Here is a 24,080-nt window from a genome sequence, read left to right as displayed (position 1 = left end):
GCTGGTTTCCCCACCTCTCTTGCTCACTCCCCTGTAGCTACACTCTCCTGTTTGCCTGGCCTCAGTGTCTCCTCCTCAGACAGGTCTACACCTCACAGTTCAGAGGCTCCTCAGATGGCAGCTTCTCAGAGTCCTAGTCTTTCCCTTCTGCTCCTCCCCACTACTCCAGCTCTCCATTGCAGTTCTCTCCAATCGGATCACTGCGTTCATCCCATGCCCCAAGTCAAAGCTCCCCAGGAGAAAGTTTATTACTTCTGTCAACCAGTGTGAGATAGTCTGGCATGCTCAAGAAAAGAAAAGACAAAACCATTTGTCTCATACCAGCTCAATTTTAATTTTAAAGTGAAAAATGTACAGGTGGGAAAGTTAAGCAACGCCCTGCAGATTCATAACAAGGAGCTGACCTAGTTGTCCCACTACAAGCTGACAGCTCTCCAGCAGTGATTGATTTGTCACAGCACAGAAATGCCACCCTGGACTTGTGGTCCGCTTACTAACTGGAGGAAGCAGTTTTAAGTCTTACCACGGCCTGTGCTCAAAGTGAGCACTGCACTTTGAGAAAGTTGTTTGACCAGTCAGCAATGTCTGCTAGCTGACTTACCCGACTGGCCATGAGTCTCATCTGCACGTTGACTCCCCTAGGGGAGGGTCCTGGTCTGTGTCAAACTCTCTGGTACCATAAAAACCAAGTAACGGTGGATCTGACAGGTTACCCTGGGAGCTTAAGAAGCAGAGTATTTAACTTCATTTGTAGAAAAGAAGGGAGTAGTAAAGGCTAGAGGCTGAGGTAGCCTTCATTTAAAGTGCAATCTACTTGCCAGAAATATAGTAACTAGGACCCGTCCCAAGCAGCTATCATAGTCATGTTGATGCCAGCTAACTAGAACCTGGTTGGGTCAGTTCTCACCACACATCACAAGCAGAAAGCCCTTTGCAGTATGGCTATACAGTGAGAAGAACGGGCCTTTAGGGAAGAGTTGTCTAGAGAACAGGGTGGTAATACTGGGGCCTGTGCCATTGCACACCTTTAAGACATTAAGCTGCTGTGCTGGGAGCTAAGCCACCAGCACTCCCCTTTGGTTGGCTCTGCAGCTGCACAGAGGCCATGGAAAGCACTTTGGTGGGACAACACTGCAAAGGTCGTCAACAGATAATCATTAAGACCACAAAGAACAAGGTACGGGGTCACAGGCAAATGGCTTTATTGGCTTATCATTTAAAATGGGCTTGTCATCACAAGGCTTGGGAAGTTCAGACACTTCCAAGAGAGATGTTCAAACAAACCCCTTTCTAACCAGTCAAGGGGAAAGAACAGTAGGCCCGAGATTGACTGCAGCGTGAGTTCAGCCTACTCAGTATAACCAGGCATGCCAGGCCTACTGCAAGCCACATGTGCTTTTACTACCTAAGAGTTCTAGAGTCTGGATTCAGAACTGTTACTAGCAGACCTGAGCTCATACCCTCGGTGACTCTGCCAAGGGAGGAGGGGGAGGGGAACACAGATTAGAGAAGGTGGCCCGACACCCACCTTCTAGGCCTTTGTTAGGGGCCAAGTGTGGCTCTCTGGGCCTACTGTGGGAACAAACCATGGCAAAGCCACTAAGAAGCACAAAAAGTTAGTGTGGTACTGGCATCTCCAAAATATGTCCTGAAAGTACAAATGAGCAGATTCCATATTCAGACAGGAGGGCATCGAACTTAAAACATTTAAATATGAGTCAAGCTATAACTTACATTACAACTAAAGAGAGACAACACCCAAAAGATACTCGCGGTGAAGACTGCTGAACACATACACAGGACACCCCAAACATGAGGCTATTAAAGCGATGCCATTTTCATTGTGCCAAGTTTACATTCATCATGTGCTAGTCCAACCAGGCCATGCCACACCGCACCATCATGCTGTCTGGCACTGCACGCCAGCGCGGGGCCCATCGTCGTCCTCCTCATAGGCCTCCCTGTGCTGGCGCCAGCTCTGCTCGTTGGGGTTGAACTCCTTCAGCTCCACCTGATCCATATCATCTGTGATCCTCACCTTCTGCCGAGGGGGAAGCAGAGCCTCCAGCTGAGGAAGCTTCTCTAGAGAAAGCCACTGTTTTTCAGGGAAGACTACCTGCAGAGGTGAGCACAAAGGGAGATGGGTTTCTTGGCTTTCCTTTCTGATAAGGATGGTTGACAGATGATTGTGTCTCAGGAGGGTAGAGCGCACTTACTAAGAACTGTATGATAAGCATCCCCTTCTCCAGGGGGGCTTTGTAGATGGGCATCCCCTCATTGCGGACACACTTGAGGTCTCCATGCTTTATCACCTCACCTGTCACAAACAAGAAGGTTCATTTATGAAACAGGAAGATGAGGGGAGCCTAGGACAGTTCGCCTCCCTCTAAGAAGAGCTGGGGTGGGCTCTAGTGGCCTTGTGGTGAGGGGCAGAGGATGGAGTGCTACCCGTTAGGCATTAGGCAAGGGCTGGGGCAGGACACTCTGGCCCACATCAGAAAGGCAGCAAGCACACTGAGACCTCCACCATAATGTAGGATGGTTTAAAGTTAGGACTCTCCACCAGGTTTCCGACGGGGCTAGTACCTGCCTATGTCTTCTGGTGATTATGGATGTCCCTAGCACAAAGAAGTTGACCGCTGCTCACAGATGCAGGCAGAGCTTAGAAAGGGATTCACAGGAGTCTCCCAGTTACTCTTCCCATCCCCATCAACTTCCAGAGGCTGGGCATCCCAGGTTGCTAGGTGGCACTTACTCTACTTAAGCTGGTGAGTTAGGACATTCCCATACCACACGCTCGCTCTGCTCTGTCCACATTGGCAAGATCTCTAAAGGCATCTTGGAAAATTAGTACCTGGGGCACTTAAGACTCCTTCGAGGCTTAAAAGGGTTATCTCTTGCTAGGCTTGGAAGAGATTAGGGACAAAAAAGTATCTGGAAAATCCTCCCTTCAGTCATGAAAATGGACAAAGCTGGCCTGCTTGCAGCTCACCGGTCTAGAGGCTATCAAGTATGCACAAGCTCCTGTGTTCAGTCTGCAGCCCACAGGAAAAACAGGAAGATGTGGATAGGATAGAGGAAACCGAGGACGACTGACTCAGTAGTTCCTCCCCAAGGGACAGCACTCTATATGGAAACTTCCAGTCCATCAGGAGTTTCAGAAATTCAGCAGCCAATGCACTCTCCAGGGCCATTCCTGGTGGATGCAGGGTGTTGGGATGACTGCTTAGCTGACAGGCCCAGGCTGCTGGGCTTTTGTGGTGTTAATGGACTTATCTGGAAATAGCCCTTCTGTCTGTGTCATCAGTTGCACTTCCTGCTGTCCCCCAGCCCAGCTGCCCAACCACCTCAGACTAGTTGGGATTGGGCACCCAGAGGCCAAGAGTGGAAAAGCGTACAAGAGAAGAGAGAAAAGCCCTGCCCACTTCTGCCAACTCCCCCTGCTTTCAACACCCACAATCCCTCAAGAGTTAAGTGGTTCTGGCAAGGCAGGTAGCTCAACAATGAAAGAAAGGGAAAGAAAATGAAAGGTAAACCAATAGGAAGAAAGGGTGTGCACAGACAGGCCCACATGTGCACTCACACCAAATACTAGGAAGAAATCTCAGCAGGTTTTCTAGATGCCCTGCCCTTTCTCCCATCCAAGCAAGGAGTGGGTTTCTAAGGATTTCTTTTCCTTCCTCTGGGGCTTCTTCCTCATGAGCCCCACTTCTATCATTTACTCCCAGACTCCCCAAACCTGGCGTCAGGGAAGGAAGCAGAAGGGCTCCCCCTGCAACAGGGCCCTGCCCCAGAGAATTCTGCCAGGATGACCTGACCTCAGTGTCCACCCTTAGCCAAGGACGGCATTTCCAGAGAAGTCACACAAATGCTGCCACTCCTGGAGTTCAGAAAGGCTAGAATCTGGGATATCAGAATGTTTGGGGTCTGAGATACATCACCAGGCCCAGTTCTGTTCCTAACAGGTGACCTGAAGCCTTGTGTGAGGTTAATACTTCAACTTAATGCCGCAAGTGACAGGAGGGGCTGGGGACCTGAGAGATTGTGGAGTGGAACCTAAAGAAAGGTATCTCTGACATTAGAACTTCACAGACTGTATCAAATGTATGTATGTACCTGATCTTGACTAGGTATATGTAAGCACGTGTATACGTGCAAGTGTACCACAAACGGGGTAAAAAAAACTTAGCAGGAAAGCTTGTATTGGTGGATCTTGTATATTTTTATCTCTACAACTTTTTGTAAGCTTGAAATATGTTTTTCTGAGTCTCTTTCTTACAGCTTTTTGTAAGTCTGATCCACTTGTTGAAGCTCCTCATGCTGAGATTACAGGCCCGCAGCAGCATACGTGGTTCATGTGGTGCTATGGACTGAACTCACAACTCAGTGCTAAGCAGTCTACCTCTCCCCCACACACCTGAAATAGCATCTTGCTTTATGGACCAGGGTAGCTCCAATCTTGCAAATCCCTGGATTCAGCCTACCGAGTGCTGGGACTATGTGCGTACAGCAATAATGCACAGCTGTGAATTTGAAACTCAGATATTAAAATCACCATAAACTGATCATTTAGAAATGCAGTCTCAGGGGTTGGGGATTTAGCTCAGTGGTAGAGCACTTGCCTAGCAAGCGCAAGGCCCTGGGTTCAGTCCCCAGCTCCGGGGGGGGGGGGGGGGGAAGAAATGCAGTCTCCTCTGCTATCATCTCCAGCAAAGGAGAGATGGAAGGAATCAGAGAAGGGTGCCAGACAGGACTGGACGAGAAGAGTAGCCAGGAAGGGGAAATGGACAGAGGCAGGAGAGGTCCTGGAGGTTGGCCACAGACACAGGTTCTCCCTGACCACAGGACTTCAGTTCCCAAGGCCTGTGCTGCAGGCTTCAGCCAGTTACCCACCCACAGACCCTCGTCATTGGTAAACCCTGCCTGTGTCGAAGCCCCAGGACACTTAGATTGCTTAACTTCTTCCACAGCATGCAGACATCTTGGCTGTGCACAGCTGCCTGTGTCGCTAGCCCAGCCTCTGCCTCAGTTCCTTCTAGACGGGTGCTCTAGAGCTGGGATGGACCCACAACTTGTGTAAACATCAGCCTTCTTGGAGGCTGAGGACCTGGTGACTGTGTCGGTGCTGAGCCTGGGACCCAGCGGGCGGCAGCTCCATGGGGGTGTATGGTCAGTTCCTGTGGAAGCCTCTCAAGCTAGTGTTCCCCCCCTTCAGGAAAATCCTATTTCAACATGTTTTCAGGTAACAGCTCGGAACACAGAGGCACATACAAAGACAAACAGATACCACTCGCCTGTTGCCAGCTGTGCTCTACTACTCAAACGTTTACATTAGCTAGAAGATTCCAGATAAAATTTCAGGCTCAAAAGACTGACTTGAGAGTCCTCTTCCTGCCCTGGGAGAGTATTAGAGAAACTCATCACATCCTCTAGTCACGGGTGGTAATCTCATAAGCAGACATAATGGGTTGACAGGGTAAGTGAAGGCTGTTGCTGTGCAGACCTGATACCCGACCTAAGTGTTATCTCTAGAGCCTGAGATAGCAGAGAACAGAACAGACTCCAAAGTTGTCCTCTCACTCCCCACACACACAGCACAAGAAACTGTAAAAAAAAAAAAAAAAAAAATTGTTTAGGGCTGAAGAGATGGTTTGGCAATTAAGAACAGGTACTGCAGCTCAGGACCAGAGGTCACCCAGAGGTCACGTCCCAGCACCCATGGCAGAGGACTCCCAGCTGCCCGGAACTCCAGCTGCAGGAAGAGCCCCTGGCCTCCACGGGTACATGTACACAAGTGCACACACCCACACAAGCACACATGCACATACTCATAATTAAAGATAAAGTATATCTTTAAAGGAGTAAGAGGATGTCATTATTCAGAGTGTCCAGTTGGCACCATGAAAGCCACTGTACGATCCGTCACTGGACATGCGGAACACGGAAGTGGTGCTTACCTGACTTAGACGAAATGATGAGGACTCGATCATCCAGCGTTTTTATTGTCTTCTTGAAGCCACAAAGAGCTTCAGAGAGCTGAATTTTCATTTTCATGATCAAATCATGGCCTCGTCTCTGAAAGACACTATGATCCTTCTGATCAAGCACAATTATGACATCACCAGGTTCCAGCTCAGGCTCCTGATCTCCTTCTCCATGAAACAGTATCTTTTGCCCATCCTTCATACCTAGGGAACATCACCCTTCTGATTAGCCGCTTCTCACAGCCAGAGCTCACAGATTCTGAAGGGACAGAAATTGGGGGGTGGGGGGTAGGGTGTCCTTAACTCATTAACTTTCCCAGCCTCCCACGGGCACAGTGTTGTCGGAGTAACTGGGATGATTCCCAAGCAAAGCTTGAATTCCAACACAGGCCCTGGATCAACGGCCATGAGGGAGAAGGCAGTAAGATCCACATCCGATCACATGACACTCCACAGCCCCAAGTGCTACGGTGCTACATTAAGGACACACACTGTGAAGCCACCACCCACCACCTGGTACACATGGGACACGTCTTTACAGCTTGAAGGGGAGACTTGTGGAAGTGCCTAGTCTTTTTAAGATGTTGGTTTATGACACAAGGCATTATCTAAGAAGTCTTTTACCAGCTGGCGGTTTGGGCTTTGGTCTCATCCAGACTACGACATATTTGTTGGATCAGAAAGTCAAAGAATCGGGATTTTTGGAAAAACAGAAGGGACAGAAATAGGTCTTAAGATGACCAGACAAAACAGCAAGGGAAGGCACTGCATCTGGGAGAATATGGAGCAGCACAGGGGAGGGGGGCGGGGGCAGCATACAGGTCCAAAAACCTTTAAAAGCTCTGGCAGCCAATGGGCAATAAAAGCCATGAAAAATACTTCAGAGGATTCCTAAAGGACGGGTAAGGGCAGCTGAACAGACTCCAGGGTCAAGAGTTTGTCTGTGACTTCATTGGTCCTTCCTCAGGCCAGGTCGTGGGAAGGTGACCTGAAAAGGGACTTCCAGCAGCCTTCACCTGTAAACAAGCTGTCACACAGAGCCTCATCCCGACACCTACACCCCGGGTGCCATGTTAGCAGAGTGGGCCCCTCCCTCGTTAGTGCTCGGCCTCACCTTTATCCACGTGTACCTCGATAATCTTCTTCTCTCGGGTAACCTTGGCACCGCTGCAGTCCTCACAGCGGTCCTTGGGGTTGATACGCTCGCCCTGGCCCTTGCACTCGATGCACACAGTCTGGATCTGCTGCACCATGCCCGGCCCGATCTGCTGGATATGGATCTGCATCCCCCGCCCCTTGCACAGAGGGCACTTCTCCACGGATCCCTTCTTCCCACCAATGCCTGTGGAGGTGGGAGACAAGCAGAGAGAGGTGTCCCTTTCAGCAGGGAGCCGCCTGTCCCACTGGGCACTGGGCTCAGCATGCTGTACTTATTCAAACAATGTGGCGGTGTTTGGAAGAGAATAGCCAAGCAGATCCCATCTAGATGTTAACATCTAATCTCTGGGGTGCTAACGTCATGGGTGCACAGCAGCCTGGGACTGTAGGGAGCTACAGGACATAAGCCTCGTCACTGCAGGCCACCATACAGATCAGGCAGTTCTCTGTGTGACAACATGGGTCTTAGGGTCACCAGATTTTACTTCTCTTGAAAATCCAAATCTTAAACGAGGGTTTACGGAGACACTGGCCCTTCACACATGCCCTGTGATGGCAGAACAAAGATGTCTGCTTTCTCGCTCGACAGGAAAACGCTGCCAACCCCTACATTAGGAGAACTGTCCAGATCTGAAACTTTAAGAATGGATGCCAACACACTGACGCATAAAAACATTTAGACAAGCAGATAGGGCTTCAGGGCTCCCCGCTTACAAACCCTGCTCGACTCCCACACTGGACAAGATCCGTTATTTTTCTCGGATATGAGGGTCTGAGCTGTGAGAGGCATTCCGCCATTTGCTTTTACCTTCACATTTCTCACAAATTATATTTTTCTGGAGGGCCAGTTTCTTAGTGATTCCATTATATAAGTCTTCCAGAGTTACTGACAGCTGGTGTACAACATTCTTGCCTGCCGGGGGACAAAGAGCCAGTTAGTGGGACTGCTAGACCAGACCACTGCCTTACACTATACCCCAAGGCTCTTCTGGAAGCCAGGACACTAGAGCTGGGTCAGAGTCTGGTCTGCCCTGCCCTGCCCTGCCCTGCCCCGCCCCGCCCCGCCCCGCCCCGCCCCGCCCCGCCCCACCCCACAGGAAGTAATGCATCATTAAACCAACCTATCCTACTGGTCCCTACCAAGATGGAGAGCTAACTTCTGTCTACCTATGAGCTGGTTATCCAGTCATTTAGAAAAGTCAACAAAAAGACTGTCCATTTTCATTCTCTGAGGACACAACCCCTTCCTCAGCGATGAAGGATGACAGCCTCCAGCTGCTTCACTGGAACTCTTGCGTGGGCACCGAGCCTTTTACTTAATAAGTTCTTCTGTAGAGTAAGCCTACATCCTCCAGGGAGGAGTGTTTTTCTCTGACCAAAGCTCTAATCTGCATTCAGGACGGAGGGGAAGACTTGGCCTTCAGGATGCACGGGTACCACGCCTACTCCTGGGGACCAACACCCCAACACTTCCCTGTTGCCTGGGCCTGTGTTCTAGCGGTCACTGAGACAAGGTGTCCTGGGCTTTGATTGTCACCTTGGAGAGATGACTTAATTAAGGGTGTGAAGCTTCTCATTTCAGGATAGCTAGAGCGCCAGGCAAGAGGAGACACAAAGTTTTAATCACGTTCACACCTCCGAGCGTGTGAGCAGGCAGTACACCAGGAGTGGAGAGGGACTTTTCTCTTACAAACACTGCCATTTTCAGAACACTGTGTGCATAGAATTGACAGCCATGCTTTTTAAAGCTCAAAGCCAATTATAATATGAGGACAAATACATCTATCCAGGGGCTCCCACTGACCAAAGACACACTTCGTAAAACTAGTGAGTGTACCTCTCCAATCTAGCAGTGCAGTTAAGCTTGGCTGTGTGTATGGTTTTAGGATCCAAAGTGGATTATCTGCGGTAAGCTGGCAGGGGCGGGGCCATCAGCAGAGACAGACAATTCAGTCACACAGCAGCCAGCCAGCAGGAGATGGGGAGTAAAGAAATGAGGCCGGACAGAGGGGCGGAGCTCCGTGGCAGGGTGCATTCCCTAGCATGAAGCTCTGGGAGGTAGAAGCAGGAAGAGTTCAAGATCACCCCTCAGCTACACAAGGAATTTGGAGACAGCTTAGGACACATTAAACCAGGACTCAAAATAGGAGCCGGGAGCAGGAAGAGGGTAAGGGGCACATGAACACACACACAGGTAGTGTGTGTGTGTGTTTGTTGGGGGTGTCATTTACCTCCTAGGATTGAAGGTGCTGACCAGAATGGATTCTGAGAAGGCCGTTCATTTTAAAGCAGAGGTCAACTCTGTTTCTCAGAACATCTGATGTCGGCTGGGGATGAGGCCACCCTGAACATGGCAGTGTCCTGACCAGAATAATGAGAGAGCCTGCAGGCCTGGCCCAGATTGGGGCCCAAGAGATGGGTGGATGGGAAAGAGGGGAGGGAGGAGGGGCACTCTGGATAGATTCACTAAGCACTGAAGTGTCAGTTGTGTCCCTTCGGACACCAGCGCCTGGCCTTATGACGGGATGAATGTGACCTTGCTCCTTTGTTTCTTTAGGGACTGGGCATCACTGTCGGCTCAGGCGGGCCTAGAACTCAGTAATTCTCCTGTTCTGCTCTCCTGGGTGCTACATGTGTTCCTCTATCTATAATCCCATCTGCTCCTTTTTAATCGGGGCATTGGAAAGGTGTCAGGTAATTAAATATGCAAGAGAATCCAGCAGCCTGGACACTGATAAGATTCAAGACTATTTCACAATCCCCAATAGCCACACTCGTTACAAGCATGCTGCATCTTGATTCCTGCAACATGGACACTACAAACCGAGCTTACCTTTCCTTACAAGCATTTAGAGGCTGGAAAGATGGCTCCCAGGGTAAGGGCATTTACTGCCTGACGACCGACCTGAGTTCAATCTATAGAATCTACACAACTGAAGAGAGAACCAACTCTTGCACACTGTCTTCTGACCTACACACCTATACACACCCACACACACCTACACATACCTACACACACACACACACACGAATAAAAAAATTAATTAAAAGCATTTACCTCTTCTCTCTCTAGTCATCCGCCCTCCACCACCAAAAAACATGTCAAAGATATCCATGGGTGAAGAGAAGCTGGGGCTACCCGATCCCCCTTCTTTAATTGCCTGTTCTCCACCTTGGTCATAGATGTCTCTTTTCTTTGGATCTGAAAGTACTTCATATGCCTGGGATATAAGTTTAAACTTTGGAGAGAAAGAGAGAGAGAGAGAGATATTAAAAATGAGTCCCAGAGAGGTTTGCGATGTTTTCCCATAAGCAAGCCTACCTCCCAGTCCCAAGCCACTCCCACCAGCTGCTACGATGTTAAGTCTATATATTTGCTGCCAAAGGACAAACATTATATGGAACTTTGCTATGGGGATATTTCAAGAACTGGGCTGGACAGTAGGGAGGAGAGAAAGCTCATCACCACTTGGCAGCACCAGCCAGAAGACATGGAGTCCAGCAGGAGAAGGAGACCCCCAAGGCTTCATCTCCAAGCAGCCTAGGGCTCAACGTGCTACCATGGTTTCCAGCTACAGAAATCACTTAATAGATTACAAGTGTGAAATCCAACCTCGGCCACCCTTGAGCACTTGCTGGCATGCCAGATACTACTGTGTGTAGCTGTCCCAGCTCTGCCTCTCCTAGCATCTTCCCGATCTCAGTCACGACGATGCCAGTCTCACCTGTCAACAAAATCCTGGTGGTGCTTACTCTCCATCTCTATCTCTGGAACTCTGACAGACACCATACCCCACGTGTGGAATGCCTTCCAAAACTTTACCACCAGAATCTAATTGTAAGAAAGGAACTAGCAAACCCAAACTGAGAGGGGCATTCTGTAAGTCTAAACAGGAGTTAGCATGGAGGCTCACCCTCTGAGTGATTACACACAGGTAAAAATGGTTATAAAGACTGGTACTGGAACAAAACTGGAAACGTTAACTATGTTTCCAATTGAAAGTCATACAAGGGGATATCTTTAAGGATGTCCTTGTTCCTGGGGAGAACATGCTACAGTATTTAACTGAACATTCCTTACAAAAGTTCTAGCAACAGGTATACTATGTGACAACTTATCTGTAATTGTTGAGGCCAGGAGGAGGCTGTTCTCAGCACACTCTTAAGTATATGGACCTATCTAAAATAAGACAACTAAATAAAACACTAAAACCTGTAATTTTGTCCTTTGCTCTCTTGTGCTATCCAGTAACCTCACTCCCGCTTTTTGAGTCTGTTCTGCCCAAGCCTGTGAATTGTGAACCTCCCAAGCCACCATTCTTGCTGTTACCTACAACCAACTCTGCCCTCCTCTTCTCTTTGGCCCCAGTATTTGTGTTTTGGAAAGGTCTCACTTTGTAGCATAGTCGTGCCTAGAACTCACTATGTCACCCAGGTTGACCTCAAACTCACAACAATCCTCCTGCCTCCATCTTCTAAATTCCTGATTTCAGTTCATCTCTGGTCCACAGCCTCCTTGCTCTCTCTGAACACTGTTACATGTCCCTACAACAAGCACAGGTCTTCAAGCCTCTGCTCAAAGCCTCCTTTCCCAGGGAGCCTAAAGCCCTCATGACCCAGCTTTCAAACTGCAAGCCCACCCACTGGTCTCCCAGCCCCTTCCAAGGCATTCCTTTCTGCCATGCTGCACTATGAGTCACACTATTGCCCCAGGAAGATGGGCGGCCAGCCTGGGATACCAAGATGTCTGAGCCTACAACTGTGTATGCCATTCGGACAATACTTGGCAACTATCTGTTAAATGAACAGCTCTGGAAGTTTAGATAAGAATAAATGAGGTTGGCTCTTGGCCCTCTGAAGGCTAATCACTCCTTGGTAGGACATAAGTATAAAGTATCTTTCATGACTTCTTAGACCCTACAGGGGAAAATAAATGCCACAAAAGCACAGATAAAGAAGCCGACAGAGACGTTAGTAAGTCACCCCATGTTCCACAGACCCCTGACCAAGACCAGGAGCAACAAATCAACATCAGCCAAAAAAAATCAAACAAAAAAACAGGATTAAAAAGTTTTAATTAAGCCTTTTATGTATGTATATGTACGTATATATATACACGCATATGCATGTAGGCACCATGGAGGCCAGAAGAGGTCATACGGATCCCTGGTACTGGAGTTACAGGGCGTGAACTGCCTGACATGGGTTTCATCCTCTGTAAGAACAGTAAGTGCTCTTAGCCTCTGAGGCATCTCTGCAGCCCCTGAGACTGAGTATTAAAAACCCTTCATGGAGTGGGGAAGGTGACTCACAAGGTACAAGTTCCTGCCATACTGACCCAAGTTCAGATCCCCAGAACACAGGAAAAAAGCTTATGTGGTATATGAGTTTTTATAATCCTACAATGTAGGAAGAGAGACAAGAGGGGTTGCCTGGAAGCTCTAGGGCCAGCTAGCCTAGAGTACACACAGCACAGTAACAGAAACAAAAGATGCCCGGCTTCAAAAACAAGGTAGGAGGCAAGTATTAATTCCAAGAGCTGTCTCAGTTCCACAGAGATACCATGGCACGCCCGTACCTACCCTCCAGCACACACAAAGCCATCAGCATCCATACCTAGCAGTTTATATTCTGGGTTAACTCCCATAGTACACTGTTCAAGGAAGTGAGGAGCACACATTACCATTGCTTTCTCCAGTAAAACAAAAATATCGAAACACACCACCAACCGGAGGCATGGGGATTAAATACATAGTTTGGCAGGCCAGAAAGTAAGTAGGCTGGGCTGCTACCTGGAGCTTCTGGAGTCTTTGAAGGAAAGTATGCTCAGGAGGATCCACTAAAACACCCACCAAACACCCTGGATGCCCCAAAGAGGCTTGGGTTTAACAGATGAACAGATGAACTGAAGAATAGAAAAAAAAAAAAACCAAAAACCTTCCTTGTCACTTGGGTGATTCAATTATAGGCCAGACCTGATGGGACAGGGGCTCCAAATGCTTGTAACAGGTTCTACTTCTGTGAACCTGTTAGAAGACCTTCTTTCCTCCCTGTTGGGATTAGGGTTCTATGATTTTTGCCACAGACCTTTTATGGAAAGACTCCAGCTGAGAAATGGCTGAGAACCACATAGCAACCTGGAAAAGTACTTATGATAAAGTACTAAGAAGAAGGGAAAACATTCCAGGTATATAGCTCACTCCCGTAATCTCTACACTCTAGGAAGCTAAGGAAGATGTTGCCCTGAAGTCCACCTGGACTCCTAGATACTTTGTTAACAAAGCAAAAACAAAAACAAAAGGAAGGGAGGGATGGAGGGAGGGTGGGAGGGTGGGAGGGTGGGTGAGGGCCCGGAGAGATGGCTTTTCCTCTGTATTCTGAAAATTCAGTCCTTTTCTTTGAGACAGAGTCCCAAGAATCCCAGATGGCCCATGAATTTCAAAATAGCCTTGAACTTCAGATCCACTTGCTTTTGTCTCCCAAGTGCTACAATTGCAGGCATGCACATGCACCTGGCTTCCATGGCACTGGGGATCAAACCCAGGGCACTGTGCATGCCAGGTAAGAGCTATACCAGCTGAGCTATACCCCCAGCCCACATTCTGAAACTTTCTGCGTTGTTACTGTTCAGATTTTTATCTTGGACATGTTACTAAAACCAAAATCTATAATGAAACTGGCCAAAAGACCAAATGCATCTCGGTAAGTGATCTGCTATCATCACCTCTGAAAGGGACTATTCTTGCTGACCTGCCATCCCGTGTCTTGCAGAAAACCAACTGCAGCTACAACAAGCATAGACTTCATGTAGGGCAGAATGGCTGACAACAAACACAGGCTGCCCACTGCTTAGCAACACAGGACAACAGAGCAGAAAACAAAGACCAACACTCTGCCGGCTTCTCAGCTGTCCCAGGACTTGGTGGAAAGGACTCACTCAATCTAGGTTTGGAGACATTAATAATACATGACAAACTTAGGTGGAAAAAAAACCCACAAAGTCCCACCTGTAGCATAAACAGTAGTCCAAAACTACATACAAATTCTCACAAAAAAAAAAACCTGGAAAAGCCCAGTGCATGCAAGGACCAGAAGAGAAGCTACATGGTGTGTGAATGAATGAATGATAGCTCTCTGGGGAATTCTGTAGCAGTTTCCACAAACTGTGTCCCTGTCTCCTCATCCCCTCAGGTTTGCAATCCACATTTCTCCCCAGTCCCTCTTCACTGTGCCTTCCCTCCCACTGTGAGAGTTCTCCTGCTTACACACAGAATTAAAGTCTGTTTCTTCTGACCTCATTCCTCAGCCAGTCAACAAACATTTTAGCATCTATATGGCACGGTTAGATTCATCCACGCCCTTAAGTGGAACTGGCATCAGACAGACCACTAAGGGTCAGAACAGTAAGATAAGGTTGAAGGCTAGCTGGCCAGCCTGTGGTCAGGAGTGACCTCTGCCAGATGACTTAGTAAAGAACTAAAGAAAATGGGTCACCCCTTCATGAAAAGTAGAGAGGGAACTGTATTTCTGACAGTGGGTACACACTGCCCTCCTCCCAGTAAAGAAAAGAGAAACCTACCTACCACATCTTACTTTGTAAAAGAATTATTTATGTGATACTACCTTGGTTACCTGGCTATAAATAAATATTAGTTTAAACCAAGGGCAAACAACCTGCCTGGGCAGGTGAGTAGGTGTTGAAAGCCACGCACTACGCAAAAACGGCAAATATAATTTGCTCTTAAAGCTTGACCACAGCAAAAGCACTCTCAATTTCAGATGGGAAGCAAACAGCAGGGATTGCCTCTTGGTGACTTCGATGTGACCTGAGACCAGAATGGAAGGCTTCTCCCCAAGTTGCCTGCTGAAACAAAACAGAAGGCAACTCGGAAACCTCGAGGCTCTCCTTAAAGAATTGTCTGCAGGGTGGAGAGATGGAGGGATGGGGAGATAGCTGCTCTTTCGGAACCTAGGTTCAATTCCTAGCACCAATATAGCAGTTAACAACCATCTGTAACTTCAGTTCCAGAGGATTCGCACCTTCCCCTGGCCTCCAAGGGCAGCGGACCAGCATGCGGTGCACAAGGTACTTCCAGGCAAAGCATCCATACACACAAAGTATCAAAAGAGAAGGCCGGCTACTGAGAACTGAACGGAGGGAGCAGGTCTGCGAATCACCCGACACAATGCAGGGAGCTGGTGACTTTAAAAGCTACAGTAAGCCACCTAAATATAGACAAGAAGGGACACAAATGGGTATAATGGTCTTACAGGGAGGCATTTTAAACTTGTGACAGCCACATTCGGCACATGAGGCTAAATATAAATATTCTATCATTGCCGCCACCAGCCAACCTTCGCTCAGGAGCTCGACTGCCCCGGCTTGGAGTTACTAATGCAGACAGGGATTTTGATCCAAGTGTCATTTCCACAGGTCTAAATGCTAGGCAGGATGAACAGTGGCCCCAAAAGTGGTCCAGGTGTGACCGCTATGAGCTCCAACCGCGGCACTGGTTCCCAAGACAGCCAAAGTTGGGTTTTGTTTATTTGGTTGGTTGGTTGGTTGGGTTTTTTTTTTTTTTTTTAAACGGCAAGAAGTGAAGAAAGAAAAGAAACAGGAGAGCTAGCCAGCTCTCCTTGCAATGGCTGGCACTTTGAGTCGCCTATTCAGGTGGGTCATGTCCTCTTTGGGAACAAAATTTAGAATGTCTTATTTGTGTAAACAGGATGGAAATGGTTTAAATTAGGACACCAATATGCAGAGCACTTCAGCCTATTATCTGTCTGTGCTTATGGTCACCTGTGGGTCATTTGTCACAGGAAACCTGGAGTTCTCACTATAAACAGCTGTGTCAGGTTACAGACTTCTGCATCCCTGATTAATAAGGACAACAAAAAAATGACGTTTCCGTGTCTGAAAACTGTATCAGGCAGGAGGTGGCCTTACAGATCAAATCCACTCAGTCCCTTTCGAGAGACACTGGGTTTGTCTCATCACAGGAACTCATCCCTAGGGCTTATGCAACACGCGGAACATAAACACAATATTTCGCTGCCGGGAGTGCCCACCAAGCACACAGCTTCTGTTCACCGGTGCCAAGGTTTCTGGTTTGCCGGCGTCCTCTCCCATAGGAATCACCTCTGAGAGCTGGGCTCCCATAGGTCAGTCCGGGAGCACCGTCAGGGTCCTCACAGCCGGGAGTCAGGGGCTCCAGAAACACTTGTAGAGTGAACGGAGGCACGGATGGCTCTCCGACTGGCGCCCTGCACCTAGCCTTGCTAGGCGCCCCAGACTGACTGCGCCCCGCGGCCTCCCTCGGGCTGGCGCGGCGCCTGGAGAGAGCCTCTGCGCCGCCTTCAATAATTCACAGCCCGGGTCCTCCCGTGACCCCGACGCCCCGAGGGGCCCCGCACCTTTTCGCCCTCATCCGGGTTCTTGTCTGGGTGGTACTTGAGCGCCAGCTTCCGATAGGCCTTCTTGATCTCCTCCGGGGACGCGCTGGGCTTCACCCCCAGGATGTCATAGTACTGGGTCTCCTTCACCATCTTGTCTCTGCGGGGTGGGGCGGGCGAGGCGGGTCAGCGCGTCCCCGACGCCCCCCGGGCCTCCGGCCCGCGCCCCCGCCGCCGGCCTGAGCGTCACGGTCTCGGTCGCGGCCGCTTCCCGGGGTTCCGTCCCGAGCGTGCGCCCGGGACCCACTTGTGCACCCGGCACCGCCGCACTCGAGCCGCCGGCACCTCCGCCGCGGGCTTTTATTCGGCGCCGGCGGAAGGTTCCGCCAGGAGGCGTGACGCCACAAAGGCCCAGAACGTTCGCGGAGGTTCCGGCGGCTCCCGGGCTCGGTTCTCAGGCCGGCCGGGCGCGCGCGCTCACCCGTTCTCCTCGGAAGTCTGCTCCTCTGGCTGGCCGTCCGACTCCCCGGAGCTCCAGTTCTGATTGCCGCCACGGGCCATGTTGGGATGCTCGGTGGCGGGGGTTTTCGGCGTGGAGGATTCGGGCTTCGTGGTGGAGGTTGGCCGCTGCCGGCTGTCACGCCGCCCCGAGGCTGGCCCCTTGCCCTTGCGTGGGTCCCCGGGGTTAGGCCGCTCTGAGATCCGCTGGCTTGCAGGAGGGCCTCGTGTGCGCGAACCCTGGGCGGAGGAGAGCTTGGACTGGAAGGGCAGCGTGCGTGCTGGCCCCACCCGGCCTCTGCCTCGGGGTGTGGCCGCCTTCTGTTCGGTCACTGCGGGGGTGTGCTCTGGGGTCTGCCTCGGATTGTTGCATTTTTGAGGGTGTTGGAGTGGATGGCTGCCTTCTGCGGTGGTGTCGAGATCCTGTGGTTGCTGGTTCCCCCTAGGCATCTTGAAGGCTGGGTGACCCCCTTAGCCTTTGAAGATGTGAACGGCGGCCTTCAGGTGGCCTTAGTTTGGACGCCGGCCTCTCTACTGCCCACAGCTGGAAACCTCATAAGTACCCCAAGGGTGAGGGGTGACGTCTCCCAGCTGTGAGCAGTGATGACGTCTGTCATATGTGAACAGTGACATCTTCCTAAGTCTTTCAAGGATAGGCAGTGATCTCTCTTTTTCTTGGGAGTGGGAATCCCCCAACGCACATATCAGTGCACAAATGGACCAAGGCAGAGCCATCGGTCCAATATTGCAGCTCTAACGGGTGCTGAAGCGAACAAAACCAGGCGGTCCAATCTTCTACTTCTCTAGGCTGCTTTCAACGGCTGCCACGATTAAGACTACTGAAAAAATGTGGGCGTGGACTGGCTGCTGCAGCGCTATCAGAATACTGCAGACCCTTCTGGCCTATTTAGGCAACAGTTTATCCAGGAGAGGAAGCCACCCTGCCTAGCTCCCTGGGGTTCCCTGACGCGGGTTTTGATCCGGTGGCTAAAGCTCCTCTTTTATGTGTGCAATAGGGATACAAATGACTTAATACCCATGAGAAATTAAACCAAGCCACTAGCTTCTTTTCCGGGGAACATGGTCATTCACCTTCTGGATCTTGCTCCTCCTGGTAGAGCAATCACTTTGGGGCAGATTCAGAACTGGAGGTCCCATATCTTCTCACCTACATGAACCTTTGCCCCTGGGCTTATTTCTCCAATACTGGGACATGTTCAAGTGCCCGTCGTTCTCACAGGACATCTGTAAGGATCAAAGATGATGACAGCTAGAAAGCCTCCTGACAACCTGGCTCGCTCATGGGGATCACTTAGAAACATTTTTTTCTTTCCTTTTTTTTTTCTTTTTTGTTACTTATGTTGTAAGACCTTGCAACATAGCTTTGACTGCCCTTAAACTCAGGATCCTCCTGTCCCAGGCTCCCAAATGCTGGGATTAAAAACATGAAGCATGACACACAGCTCACCTAAAACTCCAGGCTATATCCCAGTTACGGCTGAGCTTCCAGAGAGAGAAAGTGCAGGCACCCTGTCAAGTGGACCTAGTGTTGGCGCTAGAGCTGAGGACACAGTGCAGCTTCACAGTTTTACCCAGATTCAGCTCTGTGGCCCAGTGGCATTGGTAGGAGAGGCATGGGTGAAAGGTGGCTTAGTTGTGGTTAGAACCTAGAAACAGAGTTCTCTCTATAAACAGTTTATAGCTGACTGGCCTCAAACTTGTGTTCTTAACCTTCCAAATGTTGGGGTTACAGGTGTGCACTGCTGTGTGTTACCCAGCATATTATTTCTGACTGATGGGTTTTCTTTCTTTGGGCAAGGTTTCATTCTATATTCTTGACTGTCCTAGAACTCACTATGTAGCCTTCCACCTCACAGAGATGCACTTGTCTTGGACTCCCAAGTGCTATGGTTAAAGGCTTGGATTTTTTTTTTTAATCTTTACATCTTAGCTAAACACAGATACAAAATTGCCTTTTACCAACCTCTATACTGTTTCCTCTGAGCATTTTCCAGCCTAGATCTGTAAAGACTGTGTCTCTAAGATGACCCCCACCTCCCTTAAAATCCCTGCCTGAAAAATCCAAGGTTGCCAAAGGACTGACTGTCCTAGCCCACATCTGAGATTAGGGCCTCTGGCTCCAAGTCCCCTTTAGAAGGTGGAATCTTGACTGATCACTGCCGGCTCTCTGTGCACACAGTAGCCAGTCTTGTTTACACCAACCACTCTTAAATTTTCTTACTTCCCGGATGACCCTGTAGAAGTCCTTCTTGTCCCTCTCCCTGTACCCTCATCCTTTCTGTAGAAGTCTAGGTCCTTTTCCACACATAGAAGTTGAAATCAGACTCTTGGCAAAATTTATTACTGACCAAAATCTGTCCTCAACACTTGTATAAGTGTTAGCTTGGGTTTCTCTTGTTTTTGTTTGTCTTTTGAGACGTGGTGCCAAGAATGATATCGAACACTCTGACCCTCTGCCTTCCCATCTATCTTTGACAAAGACTTTTGATGACCTGATTTTTGTTCTCTAGAATTTTACTTATGAGGATTTGAGGCTGCATGCACATCAGTTATGTGTTTGTCTACATGGTTGCCATCCCTCCCCCAAATCTATATTGTAGGTGACATTGGTTTTCCGATCTCGATGAACAATGTTGTTTCCTTAGAGTCAATAAACATGCAGAGTACTGGCTTGTAAGTGTAAAGGGAGCCTGGTAGTACTTAAATGAGTGCATTTGGGGAGTGTGGAGCCATTCCACTACTATCTTTTCCAGATGGGGAAACTTTTAAGTGACTGGTACAACCAGAAGGCACAGTATGGACCTTGTTCCCACTCCTGGGACTAGATCCTTTTTGACTGGGGCAGAATGAAAATCAAAGCAAGTGTGGTAGCAGCTTTTGCCCAGGGAATCTAGCCTGGGTTCTCCATAGAGTCTTCTCACAAGGAAGAGCCACATCTGATTGGGAAGGGGGACAGGAAGGACTTCATAGAGGAGGGTCAAAGGTCAGACACCAAGGAGCTGGAAGTACCTTGAGTGGAGGTGGGAGGAGAGGAGTTGTGTTAGACAAAGGCAAGAGAGCCTGGCAAGCTCGCAGAAGGACTGGAGATCACAGCAGATCCCTGGATACCTGGGAGAGTACATTGCTTCTCAGCTGATGGGATCTGGGAGCAAGGGTTACATTCTGGGAGGAGCAGTGACTATGGGAGCTGGGTGTGCCCCCTCACAGAGAGTGCTGAGCCGGACAGACAGGTTTGAGTGGTTGGCCCAGAGAAAGTGTGGAGTGAGGAAGAGAGGGCCAAGGAGAGACTTTGGGGAGCAGTTGCCTGGAGGAGATGAAAAGAGCAAGAACAGCCATTGGCCATTGATGAGGCAGAGACCACCGCTCCCCAAGAAAATGGAAATTCACTGAAGCCACAAAGATCAGAGCAGCAAGAAGGGACAGAGAGGAACTAGCTAGTCCCCCAGAGCCCAGCACAGCAGCACTGATACTTGGCAGGGGAAGATTTGGAGCATTTCCAATGAAATGTGTTGGCTTACAAAACAGTTGCCGTTCAAACCTTTGTTTCATTATCACATGAAACTTCTGCTTGGAGAAGTCCTGCCTCTCACTGGCTGTGTGACTCTGGGCAAGTAATTACGTCCCTCCCTGAGCCGTTGCATTCTCTCTTTACAAAATGAGAGGAGCACCCAGTTCAACCAAGCAGACAATTGCCTGTAATCCCAGCTACTCAAGTGGCCTAGAATCCTGCCTGCTACTCTGTACAGAGTATGACCAAGGCCAACCTGGACAACTTAGTGCATCCCTATCTCCAAAAGTGAGGAGAGGGCTTGGGCTGTAACCTGTGCAAGCACGAGGACCGGGGTTTGATTCCTAGCCCCACATAAAAGCTGGGCATGGTGACAGCAGCCCGAAATCTAGCACAAGGAGGCAGAGACAGGAAGATCCCTGGGCTTGCAGGCCAGACAGTGTAATTAGCAAACTTCCAGCTTCAAATGATACATTGTCTCAAAGAATCAAATGGAGAGTGATTGTGGAAGACACTTTGTTAACCTCTGCACACAAGTCCATCACCACCAATAACAAAAAGAGGGCTGAAGGTGTGGTAAAGTTTTTGGCTAGCATTCATGGTGTCCTGGATTCAATCCTCAGCATTAACCTTGGATGGAGGGAAACAAAGAATGGGGGAGGGACTAGAAGAGGAAAAAGGAAGAAGGGAAATGGGAAGGAGAGGAAGACTAAGGGTGGAGGAAAGGATGTGGGGCAGGATGGGAGGAGCTGTTTCTAAAGCTGTGGGAAATTAAATGAACGGAGAATGTATAAAGGGCTCAAGTGATTGCGACATCGTTTGTGTGTACTTTCTTTGTGATGTTGCCTGAGTCCTTGTGTTGCTCGCAGACTAGCAACACCTGAGAATCTGGGTGAGCCAGGGGCTCCACACCATAGAAAATTTAAAGAACTCACTGAACTCACCCACTCTCATTTTGCTTAAACAGGCTTATGATGTTTCTGTGGATTATAGATCCTGTCTCTGAAAGCCCGCTTCCTTTTGGAAGCTGACCTTCACCCAGAGTTGATGTCATCTTTATTTGGGGATACAGAACTATGAAAATGATGACGTGACATCCCAAGTGTTTGGGACACCTTTTGTGTCCCAGCTACAGAAGGTGTAGGACACAGTGGGAAGCTGGCACCACCTTACCCTCACAGAGGGCAAGGACACATTGGAGGTGAAGCTTTAATATGTGTAATGAGGGTAGGGAAGGAAGACTTCACCTGCGTTCTGGGTAGCCAAGCGGTGTCCTGGCATTGGTAGAGCCTGCAGGTCTGGGGAGGAAAGTGCCAGGGAAGACTGAAGGGCCTAGGTGAGAAGACTTGGCTTCAAAGGAACAGAAAGGGACCACTGTCTCTGGAACAGAGAAGACATGGAGATATGGACCTTTGTTTTGGGGTTGTACTTTTTGGAGAAAAGAGAAGCCCCTAAAAGTTTTTAAGGGTGAAATTGTTTCATATTTAGTCTATAAAATTTACTTTGTTGTTTTTGTTTTAGAAACATGGTTTCACTATGTAGCTCTGGCTGTCCTGGAACTCACTATGCAAACCAGGTTAGTTTTAAATTCAGAGATCTGCCTACCTCTGTCTCTTCAGTCCCGGGTTAGCGGTGTGTGCTACTATGCCACTTATGGTAGGCTTAAATATTTAACTTCAGCAAACACACCCTGTTGTCATAAGCAACATCTTTGCACTCTTGTCCTAGTTCTAGTAATGTAGGATTATAAAACATTTCTTGAGTCATTGTATCTTTTAGTTTTAACCTGGAGACATTTTCTTTTGAAGCATAGCAAGATTCTCAATTGTCAGAGTAATGCTAAAGTCAAAATGACCATGAATTGTATGCATCAGACTTTGAACACTGTGATGGAATCACATAGGATTAAATGATAGTTATTATAGAAAAATTACAAATATTTTTCTTCCATTATATACTTCCACTATGTGGTCTATTTTTTTTTTATTCTTTTTTTTTTTTTCCGGAGCTGGGGACCAAACCCAGGGCCTTGCGCTTCCTAGGCAAGTGTTCTACCACTGAGCTAAATCCCCAACCCCGGTCTATTTTTTAAAATGTCTTTATTAAGGAATAATTGACACATGGTGAATTGTACATAAAGTATACCACTCAGTACATTTGGATATCCTTCTATTCCCCTATTAAACCATCTCCTTAATTGAGATAGTGAACATATTCATAGCTTTCAAACTATACTCCTGAGTGCATATACACTTTCAGGATGGCCTGTCTAAGCTTGCAGCAGTCAGCAGCTGAGCTGGAGCCTCACCCTGTTTGGCTCACTGCAAAATAAACTCATCAGTACATGGGGTGTGCGATATTGACTCTGTCAGTTCCTAGTTGTGTAAACAAGTTACTTCATTGCTTCAGTTGTTTTGTTTTGATCTTTAGAAAGTACCTGTCTCACAGGGTTTTAAGGAATTCTGATATGTAATAAAAAGCCCTAGGTGGTGCTTGACGGTAGTCAGTCAGTGTTGGCCATTGTTATGATACAGACTCTTGCCCGGATGTAAAAATCAATGGGAGGAGGGGGTAAGAGGTAGTTGAGTGGATAAAAGTGTTTGTTGGACAAGTGTAAGCACCTGAGTTCAAATCCCCAGGATCCGTGTAAGAGCCAGAGGTGTGGTGGGGAGCATTTGTAATCCTAGCCCTTAGAAAATGAGAGGCAGACAGGAGTCTTGCTGGAAACTTAAGGGCTGGTGTAGGGAACATCAAAACAGCAGAAACCCTGCTTGGAGGTGGAAGGTAAGGCAGGGGCAGAGTCACTCGTGCCTTTACTCCCAGCACTCGAACTCTGGAGGCAGACGCAGGTGGATTTCTGAGTCCAGGGCCAGCTTGCTCCACAGAGTAGGTTTCAGGACAGCCAGGGTTTTACAGAGAAACTCTGTCTCAAAACAAAGGTGGAAGGTAAGAACCAACACACAAGGTTGTCTGCTGATCTCCACACACGTGCTATGACAAGTGCACGCCCACATTTACCACAGGAATGTGTGTGCATACACTTAAATGTACACTCACTCACACAAAGTCAAATAGGGCAGAGAAGTGTGGAAAGTTCCCTCTCCAGGCATGGAGCTAACTCATTCACTTACCTCCACTATACTTCTAGGAAGCTAGATGCGTGTGTCTAGCTCTTTCCACAGCTGTGGTCTGTCCTACACCACCAGTGCTGGTTCGTGATTGCTAGAGCGCCCAGTAAGCTGCATACTTCTGTAGACCAGGAGTGTATAGTTGCCAACATCCTCCAATCCCCAGGCTCAGCCCTCACCTCATCTCTCCTCTCTCGTTCTTTCCCTCGCCAAAGCTTGGGGTGTTCCGTGGACTCTCCCAGCCATGGTCTCTATTTTAAAGCAAGCCCTTTTCAGCCTCAGTCCCTTGGTCCCTATCCCCTCTATGTTCTCCTCTCCTATTTCAGCTGAGTGTCAGCTACATCACATTTCCAGGAGCCCAGTAGCACAATCACCCCAAGCATGCAAGTT

General features: G+C 48.7%; 1 protein-coding gene across 3 annotated transcripts; it reads right to left on the bottom strand.

Moving 5' to 3' along the window:
- Nucleotides 1-309: 309 nt before the first annotated feature.
- Dnaja4 (DnaJ heat shock protein family (Hsp40) member A4) lies at nucleotides 310-23,969 on the bottom strand. 3 transcript variants are annotated; one of them, NM_001025411.2, is made up of 8 exons: nucleotides 17,017-17,559; nucleotides 16,557-16,695; nucleotides 10,201-10,381; nucleotides 7,951-8,055; nucleotides 7,099-7,326; nucleotides 5,958-6,188; nucleotides 2,217-2,317; nucleotides 310-2,116 (listed from the first exon to the last, which is right to left on the bottom strand). In NM_001025411.2, exons 1-8 carry the CDS (start codon nucleotides 17,481-17,483, stop codon nucleotides 1,901-1,903), a joined length of 1,668 nt encoding a protein of 555 aa, NP_001020582.1. In that variant the 5' UTR covers nucleotides 17,484-17,559; the 3' UTR covers nucleotides 310-1,900. The 3 variants fall into 3 exon arrangements, with proteins under 3 accessions (NP_001020582.1, XP_038937003.1, XP_063121187.1); XM_039081075.2 differs by lacking the exon at nucleotides 310-2,116 and adding an exon at nucleotides 5,295-5,396 and having other exon boundaries at nucleotides 2,256-2,317; nucleotides 17,017-23,969; XM_063265117.1 differs by lacking the exons at nucleotides 310-2,116; nucleotides 2,217-2,317 and having other exon boundaries at nucleotides 6,048-6,243; nucleotides 17,017-23,969.
- Between the last annotated feature and the right edge of the window lie 111 nt (nucleotides 23,970-24,080).

The sequence above is a fragment of the Rattus norvegicus genome, chromosome 8 (genome assembly GCF_036323735.1).
Source record: "Rattus norvegicus strain BN/NHsdMcwi chromosome 8, GRCr8, whole genome shotgun sequence".
Taxonomy (NCBI): Eukaryota; Metazoa; Chordata; class Mammalia; order Rodentia; family Muridae; genus Rattus; species Rattus norvegicus.
The sequence above is the reverse complement of the archived record's forward strand: the minus strand, read 5'-3'. Positions and strand labels throughout refer to the sequence as shown.

Excerpts from the sequence above, each read along its gene's own strand:
- Dnaja4 (NM_001025411.2), bottom strand. The coding sequence starts at position 17,483 with ATGCCTAGGGGGAACCAGCAACCACAGGATCTCGACACCACCGCAGAA. Across the intron at positions 8,056-10,200 it reads GATGACTAGAGAGAGAAGAG|GCAAGAATGTTGTACACCAG; the intron begins GTAAATGCTTTT and ends GTCCCCCGGCAG. Across the intron at positions 2,117-2,216 it reads TGCTTATCATACAGTTCTTA|GTAGTCTTCCCTGAAAAACA; the intron begins GTAAGTGCGCTC and ends TCACCTCTGCAG.